At 42.3% G+C, this 13,017-nt stretch overlaps 1 protein-coding gene across 2 annotated transcripts in view; it reads left to right on the forward strand.

The window, feature by feature from the left end:
* The first annotated feature begins 1,530 nt into the window (after positions 1 to 1,530).
* The window catches only part of CDHR1 (cadherin related family member 1), a 50,349-nt gene continuing 38,862 nt past the window's right edge, over positions 1,531 to 13,017 (forward strand). The window contains exons 1-2 of one of the 2 annotated variants that reach the window (XM_075257838.1): positions 1,531 to 1,761; positions 2,690 to 2,785. In XM_075257838.1, the coding sequence (XP_075113939.1) occupies positions 1,698 to 1,761; positions 2,690 to 2,785 (160 nt within the window). In that variant the 5' untranslated portion in view covers positions 1,531 to 1,697. The remainder of the gene's footprint in view (positions 1,762 to 2,689; positions 2,786 to 13,017) is intronic. The other variant, XM_075257837.1, reaches the window with a different exon arrangement.

A 13,017-nucleotide genomic window follows, 5' to 3' on the forward strand; every position in this document is an offset into this window, starting at 1 on the left:
CTTTGTTTTTCAGCGCTGAATCTGACGTAGATCTCATTCTTTAATAGAAAAAGGACAGAAAAATGAATCCTGGAGAAGTCACTAGAGATGGGAAAGATTTATATCAATGAATATTCATAAGTTGTAGCCTTCCAGTTTGGGACTGAGCTTGTTTGGAATAAACTGGAAGTGTCATTATTATATTCTGAGGTCTCTTTAGACCACAGACTATAATGAGTGGGGGTCTAGGGGAGAAGCAGCAACTTAACAAACAGTAATACTTACCTTGCCTTACCTTTCCTGGACATCCTTGTGGCATCTTTGGCCCCAACGTCCTTCCGGCCTTTGGCTGATGTTACACTGCCTGGGGACATGTGGAGCGTGTTGATGTTTTGACCCAGCAATGTGACGTTGATGAGCCCCATATGGTTGCCAAGACCCATTCACAAACCCCAGAGTATTTACCATGGGACATGTGACATCAGCTAGAGGGCAAGAAGAGGATGGCGGGGTACTACCATATATCACAAAGATGTCCATGAGAAGTGAGGCAAGGTGAGTATAAGGCCTCGTTCACATCTGCGTCCGTAATCCATTTGGGGAGTCCGCATGAGGATCACTTCCAAATGGACAACTGAACGCATTGGCAAGCGGTGTGCAGTGAAAGCACACTGACCCCATAGACTATAATGGGGTCCATGTGCTTTCCACATGGTCTCTGCACAAATCATGTGGACAAGAAAGTAGATTGTGAACTACTTTTCTGTCCGCAAGTTCCATGCAGAAAGCACACGGATCCCATAATAGTCTATGGGGTTGTTGAGGTGTTCGGTAGTCCATTCAGGGGGGTCCTCATGCGGACTCCCCAAACGGATTACCAACGAGGCCTAAAGCTATATTCACAAGACCATGTGTGCATGACAAAGCCAAGGTCATGATTAATCGGTACAAGCGGCACACGAATGACACTGAGCATGGGCCACAAAACAGGCAGGAATAGGAGCCGTCCTCAGTTTTGCCCCGCCCCATATTGTCATGTGTATGGGGCATTTCCATAGTTATTATTGACATGCTGCGATTTCCGAAACCACAACCATATCTTTCTGCAAGGACTGTAAAATGCAGCATGCCACGTGTGGTCCCGGCCTTTAAGCTAAAACTAATTATTGCACTAAGGGGTTAAAATGGGCTCAGGGCACCTGAGTTATAAAGCCGCTACATTTACTTGAGACGTACTAAAAATCTGCAATAAAAAAGTGACATATTTCCAGTATTTTTCAGGGTTTAGCGTCACTGTAAGGGGTTTCATTTAGTTTTTTTTTTAATCAAAATATCTCAATTTAAAACTAAAAACTTAAAACCTTGTTAAAATGGAAATGTGAAACGCGTATCTCCAGTATAGATCACATAAATGTGTGTTAAATCACATCCATGTACAATATTTTATTCTAAAAAAAACCTCGGATTTGGGCAGTTTCTTTACTTTAAAGAAAAAAAAAAGAAGAGAATTCCCTCAGCTCCTCGCAAGTTAATTGGTCTAATTAGATAGTAGGCAGGAGAAAAATAAGATGTGTCATCGGATTAGCATCTTAGCATCTGTTACCTCCCCTTGCATAGAGAGTCCTTACATTGTCCTGAATGGCACCAACCACTGCACAGCTTTAAAATAAAATTCTAGCAAAGCACCAGGAAAGAAAGTGACAGCTCTGCTCTTGGCGATGAAGTATGTCTGCCACTTTACAACCTCTTCTCTTTTGTCTCTGCTTCCTATTTGCCTAGCAGGTAAGTGAAATTTACCTTATTTCCAAGACGTAAAAGAAAAGCAGAGACACTGACAGTACGGGAAAGCTAATCCGTCTTTATCGAGGCAGCACATGGGAGGGGGTTTAGCCTCTTAGAATGGAGGGGCCTGTTCTTCAGTTTATTTTAAAATTGGGTTTATAGGGAATGGATTCCAAAAGTCAGAAGGCAATACTGGCCGGTCAGTCTGCAGGGCAAATCTAGGATATAGTCTCAGGTCCTGTTCGTACTTTGTGTTGTTTGTATAGGATTGCAATATACGATCAGAACAAATTTCCAGTCGTTTCTGCTGGTTCTAACATTCGCTTAGTGCTTTCTCATAAATAGTCATTGTTACGTTCAAAAGGAATCGCACATACAAAGTGTCAAGTAATATAGTTAGTGCATATTGGGAATCGTTCTGTTATCGGACGCGTTATACTGGTTTCCGGACAGCTTAATGATGTTTTATCACTTCTTTAAATGTCTTTGAGACCGTTTCATAGAAAAAGAGACTAACGATGTAAAGAATTGTGACTTGGCTATGTGAAGTGAAGTACATAGTAGATGAGGTTGGATAAAGACATTAGTCCATCAAGTCCAACCTATAACCCTACAGTCCCCTACAGTGTTGATCCAGGGGAAGGCAAAAAACCCAATGAGGCTCGTGCCAATTGCCCTATTTCAGGGGAAAAATTCCTTCCCGACTCCAAATCTGGCAGTCAATATAAAAACCCTGGATCAATATATAGTTTTTATTATATACACAAAGCATAGTCACATTCACTCTCATCAACATTAGTACAGAGTATAGGCCCACGTTGTAATGATTTGTGGGGTCTTAGTTACTTTCGGCTGACCTGTTTCTATAGTGTAGTGATCACTTTTGTGGGTTTTACTAGTATATAATGTATATTTTTGTGTTCTGCAGTGCAAACCAATTATGCCCCCTATTTTTTTGACAACGGACCAGAAAGCAAGAATGGGAATATGGCTCTCTTTAGCCTGTCTGAAGACACCCCAGTAGGTCAGTGCAGTGTGTTTGCTATGACAATGTTAAAAGTGTTACTTGTACTATATATATATATATATATATATTTATTTATTTTATTTTATTTTTTTTTTGAGTCAATGGTCATGTATTGATTCATATATTTATATATATATATATATATACAGTCCTATGAAAAAGTTTGGGCACCCCTATTAATCTTAATCATTTTTAGTTCTAAATATTTTGGTGTTTGCAGCAGCCATTTCAGTTTGATATATCTAATAACTGATGGACACAGTAATATTTCAGGATTGAAATGAGGTTTATTGTACTAACAGAAAATGCGCAATATGCATTAAACCAAAATTTGACCGGTGCAAAAGTATGGGCACCTCAACAGAAAAGTGACATTAATATTTAGTACATCCTCCTTTTGCAAAGATAACAGCCTCTAGTCGCTTCCTGTAGCTTTTAATCAGTTCCTGGATCCTGAATGAAGGTATTTTGGACAAACAATTCAAGTTCAGTTAAGTTAGATGGTCGCCGAGCATGGACAGCCCGCTTCAAATCATCCCACAGATGTTCAATGATATTCAGGTCTGGGGACTGGGATGGCCATTCCAGAACATTGTAATTGTTCCTCTGCATGAATGCCTGAGGATTTGGAGCGGTGTTTTGGATCATTGTCTTGCTGAAATCTCCATCCCCGGCGTAACTTCAACTTCGTCACTGATTCTTGAACATTATTCTCAAGAATCTGCTGATACTGAGTGGAATCCATGCGACCCTCAACTTTAACAAGATTCCCGATGCCGGCATTGGCCACACAGCCCCAAAGCATGATGGAACCTCCACCAAATTTTACAGTGGGTAGCATGTGTTTTTCTTGGAATGCTGTTTCTTTTTGGACGCCATGCATAACGCCTTTTTTTATAACCAAACAACTCAATTTTTGTTTCCAAAATGAAGCTGCCTTGTCCAAATGTGCTTTTTCATACCTCAGGCAACTCTATTTGTGGCGTACGTGCAGAAACGGCTTCTTTCTCATCACTCTCCCATACAGCTTCTATTTGTGCAAAGTGCGCTGTATAGTTGACCGATGCACAGTGACACCATCTGCAGCAAGATGATGCTGCAGCTCTTTGGAGGTGGTCTGTGGATTGTCCTTGACTGTTCTCACCATTCTTCTTCTCTGCCTTTCTGATATTTTTCTTGGTCTGCCACTTCTGGGCTTAACAAGAACTGTCCCTGTGGTCTTCCATTTCCTTACTATGTTCCTCACAGTGGAAACTGACAGGTTAAATCTCTGAGACAACGTTTTGTATCCTTCCCCTGAACAACTATGTTGAACAATCTTTGTTTTCAGATCATTTGAGAGCAGGCTGTCCATGTTCGGCGACCATCAAACTTAACTGAACTTGAATTGTTTTGTAGAAAGAAATGGTCCAAAATACCTTTATCCAGGATCCAGGAACTGATTAAAAGCTACAGGAAGCGACTAGAGGCTGTTATCTTTGCAAAAGGAGGATCTACTAAATATTAATGTCACTTTTCTGTTGAGGTGCCCATACTTTTGCACTGGTCAAATTTTGGTTTAATGCATATTGCACATTTTCTGTTAGTACAATAAACCTCATTTCAATCCTGAAATATTACTGTGTCCATCAGTTATTAGATATATCAAACTGAAATGGCTGTTGCAAACACCAAAATATTTAGAACTAAAAATGATTAAGATTAATAGGGGTGCCCAAACTTTTTCATAGGACTGTATATGTATATATATTTATGGTGCTTTGGATTGCGCATACAGATGTCAACGGTGATGTCAATCCTTTACTCATCAATTACTGGCTTAGTGACTACAATTGTAGATCACAGTTTATTTTTTAAAGGGACGGATGCGCCCTGCAAATGTCTTGGGTGTTCTCCTCCGACCCTGCACTGGGCATATTACGGTGCTTTTATAATATTTTACAGTTTTCCTGAAATGTTCTTCTAAAACATATTGGTTTTGCTGTATACAACACAGGCGATATTTCTTATATTATTAAGTACACGGAATAGATGCATAATGACACTTCTGCAAGTTGTTGGCTCAGGTGGCGGTATCTCATTCACACAATACTATGACATGGCTTTAGGATATGGAGTGAGGTTTTTTTTTCCGTTTTATTAAGTTTATGAAAAAACAAATCAGTCTGGTTAAGCCATGAGTGAGCTGGGTAAAAATTTCTGTGTGAGTTGCATTGGTGGCCATATTGATTGTTACCCATCTTTGACAGAAACACAACACTAGGACTAATACAGTATGATTCACTTCATATTCAAGGAATGTCATTATTGTAAAGTGTAAGGGCTAGTTCACACAGATTAACAGGTTTTGGTCCTCATTGTGATGCGGCTTCCCGCGTCACAATAGGGCCAAAATGCGCCTAGCACGACTGTCGCGGTTTCCAACAGTCATGGCTTCCCACTCCGGAGTAGGCCCAAATGAATGGGCCTAGTCCAGAGGGTGCTGCTGTGAGGGGGCGGGTTCTGACATGGATTTAGAGCCAAAATCCGCCCCCTCTTGCCCTGTGTGAATGAGCCCTAATTGGTATCTATTGAATAGAAATAGCCAACAAAAACCCTAAAAGAGAATGTCAGAAGACCTGCCATGATAGCTGTCTGTAGCCTTGTTTTTTGTGGATAAAATGGCTACCACTGCATGGCTCTATGTATAACTCATCCTGGATGGGTTTCCTGCTGTCAGAGAAGGTGGTGGTGGGGCTGGATGGAGTGGGGTATGGATTACCACTGTTGGTCTCGGTTCAGGCTTTGTGTCAGTCTGACAGGATTTCTGAAGCAGTGACTATGACCACTAATACCCTGAGATGGTGGAGCAACAGTAAAGAGAGGTTGTGATGCTCCACCATTTGCTGGTATTTGTGTGGCCATGTTTACTGCCACAGTTTACTGTCACACTATGCAATGTCCATTATATTTATTTATGTTTATGTTAATTTATTTTACAATATGCACATGAGCCGTCTTGAGCCAAACTGCCTTGTCCCAGAAGAGCCAACACAGGTCCAAGTGAGACTTCAGCGTAGCTCCCTGACCCTGTCACTTAAATATGGGAGGAGGGAAAGAGCTGTGTGCGGTGTTGCGTTTCGGAGCAATGGAGTTGTAATCAGTGCTCCAGATTTCTCATTTGCATATTGTGAAATAAATGAATATCTTTGCAGGGGAGGCACAAATTTGCATGGGGAGTTATATTCAGGTGAGCCTGATCTCTGTAACTGTGTTGGTGACAGACTCCCTTTAGTTATTTTTGATTATGACATATATCCCTGTGCCCTCTGTATGGCTAGTCAGAAAGGGGGACATTGGATAAAGAAAGGGTTAGAGGTTACCATGAAAGTGCTGTCTGAAACAACCATGTCATAAGGTTAATGGTCAGATCAGCTGGCAGGACAGTAGACAGAAGCAGCTATAGTGTTCTGTATCCGGGAAAGGCCATTAGCTACTACACGGAAACTGCTAACAAGCTGTTACCTATTGTCTTATTGTTATGGATTGTATGGACAATTCATTAGAACTATTTATATTTCATTGTCTGGTGCAGGTCGTAGTGGGATAACCAATTTGTCAAGAACCAGGTTCGGCCAGAATAGTCCCAATTATTTGTTTCTTAACTAAACCAAATAATTGGCAGTTCATCTCGTCCAGTAGTCAGTGGTAGGTTGGACGCCTTACAGAGCTTATATCACTTACAGTACATAAAGTTGTGTGGGCTGGAACACAAAGAATATCTAATTTTGTCTGACTGTTTTGCAATAGAGCAGTTTGATCTGTCCAAAGATTGTTTAAGGCTGAGGCCCCACTTTGCAGAAACGCAGCTTTTTTTTGTTGTTGTTGATTTTGTAGTGGTTTTTTGAGCCAAAATCAAGAATGGCTACAAAAGGAAAGGGAACTATATACAGTAGCAAGCCCCGACTGTTACAGTTAAAATATAGACTTTGGGATATACTTGCCGTATAAGAAAATAATTATTGGTCTTCGTTTGGTGCCATCAGCTGTACATGCTAATACCACTGAAAAACTGGACTTCTCATGCCCTGTTGTTTTAATTTAAATTGTTTCATGCACTTTGTGCATAGGGTTGGCATCCATGGATGGAAAGAGACACCCACAACATGCTGTATTTTTTATTTTATTTTAAATGTAGATTGTGAGCCCCACATAGCGCTCACAATGTACATTTTTTCCCTATCAGTATGTCTTTGGAATACGGGATGGAAATCCATGCAAACATGGGGAGAACATACAAACTCCTTGCAGATAGTTTTTTGCCCTTGGCGGGATTTGAACACCAGGACTCCAGCGCTGCAAGGCTGCAGTGCTAACCACTGAGCCACCGTGTGGCCCCTAACATGCTGTATTTTTCATTCTGATGTTAGGAGGCATTCAGGGTCCAAACTAATGTGGTGGATGTCAGAAGAAATACTATAGAAAGAAATAGGATCAAATCTAATTTCAGATCTCACTCATGCAGTGAAGCTATGCAAGAAGAGAAAAAGGGGCGGGCCAGATGGGTGAAGGAGACGTGGTTTTCTAAGCAAACTTGAAAACACACCTGCTCCACCCGTCTGGCCCACCCCTCCTTCCCTGCCTGTGTGGCTTCATTGCAGGAGCAACATCTGAGAGGCAGGGAAGGAGGGGCGGGCCAGACGGGAGAAGGAGGCGTGGTTTTCTCGGCAAGCTTGAAACCACGCCTCCTTCACCCGTCTGGCCCGCCCCTCCTTCCCTGCCTCTCAGATCTTGCAATGAAGCGACACAGGAGGGAAGGAGGGGCAGGCCAGACAGGTGAAGGAGGTGTGTTTTTTATCGGAACAGTGCTGCTCTCTTTTTGCCAGGCTTTCAGGACGCCTCCTGTAATAGGATACAAGGGCCAGAGGGATGCTCTCTGACTAGACCCGGCGTCAGGGGCGAACCTGCCCCTTTCGCCGCACGAGGCGAACTACAGAAAGCCGCCCCCTTCCCCGCCGGGAGGAGAGGGCGGAGCGGAGGGGGCGTGGCGGAGCGGAGGGGCGTGACAAAGTACAAGGGGCGGGACTTAGCGCCGTTCGCCGGCAGAGAGCAGGCACAGAGATGACCTGCTCTTTGCCTGAGCGTGAGAGGAGGCTGCTGGAGCAGCGGTGCTCCAGTGGCCTCCCCAAACGACTGCTCGGTGCTAAGCCAGTCCAGGACAGCTTGTCCTGGACTGGCTTAGGTAACCAAAAATGCCGCCCTCCCTGAGGCCCTGGCATAGCCCGAAATTGCAGTGCAGTGCCCACACTATGGCTGGGACCGCAATTTCGCGCATGCGCAGTACGTTCGGCAATCTTCGCCGAACAGAGCGTACTGCGCAGGCGTGCGACAGGACGCTGAAGAAGCAAGGGGAGGATACGCAAGACCATAGAGGCGGCGCTGCGGTCGGTTTTCGAGCTGCAATGGGGACGCCCCCATCGCTGCTCCTGCGATGGGGGACGCCCCCATCGCTGCGAGAGAACTCATTAGCATACCGGTACAAACCGGTATTTTGAACGAACAGCGCGGCGGAGAGCACTTCTAAAGGTAGGAGACGAATAGCCTTTCTAAAGGCTATTCCGACGTGGTAACTAGAAAAAAATGTGTTTTAGTGGTAGAATCCCTTTAAGTGTTAAATATGTAAAAGCAAGTGGTAGCGAAGTCTGTGGTTAAAGTCAGAGTTTGTATTCACTGATCACCATCCGTTTTTCCAGAAACACTGACAAACTGTGTTTGCGTTAGAGAATTAGAAATTGGACAGTTAGATTCCTAGGAACCCTTACAGTATTCTACACTGTGTTCATACCAAACTCGTTTGACCTGCAAAGAATCTTGGTCCTAAACCACTGGAACCCAAAATGAAACAAATCTTGAGAGGTTTGTGGGAAAGCCTTTTGCACCTGTTTTAGTGTAAGAGGCAGTTTTTGTGATGATTCACTTCACATGGATTTTCAACCATACCTGGCCTGAGTAAAATGTGAATGGGCAGCAAATAGCATTGTCCTGCTGGCAATGAGTAGGTGACATCACTCGTCCTATCTCCCAGGTCCGTGGTTATAGCAATGCAGTATAAACAATGGGAGGAATAAATTCACATAGCAGGAGAACAAAGCAGAATTTCTAAAGCAATATATTTAAGAAAAGGCTTTAATTTACATAAGCTACTAGTATAGGATCCTTGAGATGGGACAATCCCTTTAATGCAACATGTGGAGTGTAAAAATGCTCATTATATCCATGGGAAAATTGACTCAGGGGCATAGTTTCCAAAATGAGGTCACGTGTCAGGGGATTCCACTTTACTAGCATTTCAGGGGCTCTATATTCGATGCGCTTAACCCCTTGGTGTTCGACCGCTTACACACATTCCTATGGCGGCCAGGTATTCGATCGAATACTACTCGCTCATCTCTAGTCATGGCGTCCAAAAACCAAACTATCGAGATCCGTGCTCCAAAAAGCAAATAGCGCAGTTTTCCCTCTATGCTCTGCTCTGTGTCCTAACAGCAGTTTATACCCATTTAACAATGTCATATAGGTGGCATAAACTGCTGTTTGGGCACACAGCAGGATGCAGAAGGGAAGGAGTGCTATGTGTCTTTTGGAGCACTGATTTAGATTGTTTTTCAGCACAATTTTTCAGTTACCATGTCACATTTGCAGAGTCCCTAAGGTGCCAGCAAAGTGAAATCTTATGGGAAGTGACAGCATTTTGAAATCTATACCCTTCAAGTAATTTATCAAGGGGCATAATGTGAATGTACAGCGGATGGTGAAAAGTTAATATGTAAGGTGGGTTCTTATAGTTAACACCAGCTTTCAATGGCACTCCTTCAGCTTCTGAGTTGGTGGAAGTCCGTTCTGAGCTGTCCGTTTTATGCCCTCTGCCGCAAAACAGTTTTTTTTAAACCGGACACAGAGTACTGCATGTCCAACTCTGTGTCCGTTTAAAAAAAAAAAAAAAAACGGTTTCGCGGGAGAGAGCACAAAACGCTCCCCGGCGTTCACGGCCGGACATCTTTCAAACCCATTCAAATGAATGGGTTTGAAAGAGTCCTGCAGGTTTCCGTCTCCTGCCTCTGTTTTGTGCAGGAAACGGAAAACCTGCATGAATGGAGACCGGGCGCAGATGTGAACGGGCCCTTACCATGACGTACTATTACATCTATTTGCAGTAATTGACACCCATTCTTGATGTAAAAGTACCATGAAATTAATGGCGCTACATAAATAAACAATAATAATTATGGCACGAGAACTGGTTACGCAATTCCCAGAAGGTAATATAATCCCTATATAAGCAGTTTGCTAATGCACAGTGGTTAAGTGCCAGGATCAGAAGACATCAAGTAAACAAGCTACGTATAATCCTACACCGCTGTAGTCACTTAGAGTCTAAAGTCACCCCCAGGTATTCACAGGAGCTCAACGCAAGATAGAATGGACTTGTTCAGAACCCGGATTTCAACCCTAGAACAAGGTGCTAGAAAACAGGTATAAGCTAAGGGCCAGAGTGGGAACCCAATTGCGGCAATATTAATACACAAGACAGGGTCAAAAACCAGGAGCGTACAGGCCACAATCAAGTCCATTTGGTCACAGATAAAGCCAAATCAGCAAAAGGGAGAGCAAACCAAAATCCATAAACTAAGGAAAGAGCAGGAAACAGGGGAAGGTACTGGGAGTAAGTTCTAAAAACACAGAGTCTAGAAAATTACCAGAATCACAAGCAGGGGGTAAGTGTCAGAAGTCTTGACTGGATGCGGAAGTAAATCTCTAATCGGCTCTGCATCTCAAATCACTGACTAGCTGAACCAACCCACCCAAAGATTGACTGAAAAGCATAGCAACCATAAACCAGAATCTTGCCCTACAGAGTTGCATAGAATATAATCATGACTCTTGGATGGATTGCATTATTGGGGTCTTTAATCCTCCTCTGTTTAATATGGCAAAAATTTTGGTTTTTCCCTTACAATTCTAACAGAAGATTCATGCATCGAAGATTTATTAGTATTACAGTAAAGACCAAACTATTGCAAACCAAAAGAAATAAACTGCCTGCCACGAATACATTAAGGTAATGAGTAAGAGGGGTCAAAAAGTTTAACAAAATCAACAAGTTTTATGTGACATGGACAATATAAAAGTTAGAAGTTCTGGATATGTTCCAAATGTTTTGGAATGGTTCAGAATTTCAGAATGGAATGGTTCAGAATGGTTCAGAATGCAACAGAATTTTGTTGTAAGGGCTTTTGCACACAACCCACTGAACTGAACTCGACTCTATCAAGGAAGGGGTGAGGCTTATGGCAAAGGTATTGGATTTAATGCAACAGTGTGCACCATAAATACAGTCCTATGAAAAAGTTTGGGCACCCCTATTAATCTTAATCATTTTTAGTTCTAAATATTTTGGTATTTGCAGCAGCCATTTCAGATTGATATATCTAATAACTGATGGACACAGTAATATTTCAGGATTGAAATGAGGTTTATTGTACTAACAGAAAATGTGCAATATGCATTAAACCAAAATTTGACCGGTGCAAAAGTATGGGCACCTCAACAGAAAAGTGACATTAATATTTAGTAGATCCTCCTTTTGCAAAGATAACAGCCTCTAGTCGCTTCCTGTAGCTTTTAATCAGTTCCTGGATCCTGGATGAAGGTATTTTGGACCATTCCTCTTTACAAAACAATTCAAGTTCAGTTAAGTTTGATGGTCGCCGAGTATGGACAGCCCGCTTCAAATCTTCCCACAGATGTTCAATGATATTCAGGTCTGGGGACTGGGATGGCCATTCCAGAACATTGTAATTGTTCCTCTGCATGAATGCCTGAGGATTTGGAGCGGTGTTTTGGATCATTGTCTTTCTGAAATATCCATCCCCGGCGTAACTTCAACTTCGTCACTGATTCTTGAACATTATTCTCAAGAATCTGCTGATACTGAGTGGAATCCATGTGACCCTCAACTTTAACAAGATTCCTGGTGCCGGCATTGGCCACACAGCTCCAAAGCATGATGGAACCTCCACCAAATTTTACAGTGGGTAGCAAGTGTTTTTCTTGGAATGCTGTTTTTTTGGACGCCATGCATAATGCCTTTTTGTATGACCAAACAACTTAATCTTTGTTTCATCAGTCCACAGGACCTTCTTCCAAAATGAAGCTGGCTTGTCCAAATGTTCTTTTACATACCTCAGGCGACTCTGTTTGTGGCGTGCTTGCAGAAACGGCTTCTTTCTCATCACTCTCCCATACAGCTTCTCCTTGTGCAAAGTGCGCTGTATTGTTGACCGATGCACAGTGACACCATCTGCAGCAAGATGATGCTGCAGCTCTTGGAGGTGGTCTGTGGATTGTCCTTGACTGTTCTCACCATTCTTCTTCTCTGCCTTTCTGATATTTTTCTTGGCCTGCCACTTCTGGGCTTAACAAGAACTGTCCCTGTGGTCTTCCATTTCCTTACTATGTTCCTCACAGTGGAAACTGACAGGTTAAATCTCTGAGACAACTTTTTGTATCCTTCCCCTGAACAACTATGTTGAACAATCTTTGTTTTCAGATCATTTGAGAGCGGGCTGTCCATGTTCGGCGACCATCAAACTGAACTGAACTTGAATTGTTTTGTAAAGAGAAATGGTCCAAAATACCTTCATCCAGGATCCAGGAACTAATTAAAAGCTACAGGAAGCGACTAGAGGCTGTTATCTTTGCAAAAGGAGGATCAACTAAATATTAATGTCGCTTTTCTGTTGAGGTGTCCATACTTTTGCACTGGTCAAATTTTGGTTTAATGCATATTGCACATTTTCTGTTACTACAATAAACCTAATTTCAATCCTAAAATATTACTGTGTCCATCAGTTATTAGATATATCAAACTGAAATGGCTGCTGCAAACACCAAAATATTTAGGACTAAAAATGATTAAGATTAATAGGGGTGCCCAAACTTTTTCATAGGACTGTATGTCTAAATATTGGCACATTTTTTGGAGGAAACTAAGCAAATTAATAAGTTGAACTTTGCAAACATGTTTAAAACTTAACAATATTAATGTATCTGCTGTAGTATGGACTGGATTGACAGGGAGAGCGGGGATTAAATTTAACTCCATGATGACTGCTGTATGTCTACAACTTTGTAGTCTTGCACATAAGGCATACTAAGCAGTATCATTTTTTTTTTGTCACATGCATTCA

Source organism: Leptodactylus fuscus, chromosome 10 (assembly GCF_031893055.1).
Source record: "Leptodactylus fuscus isolate aLepFus1 chromosome 10, aLepFus1.hap2, whole genome shotgun sequence".
Lineage (NCBI taxonomy): Eukaryota > Metazoa > Chordata > Amphibia > Anura > Leptodactylidae > Leptodactylus > Leptodactylus fuscus.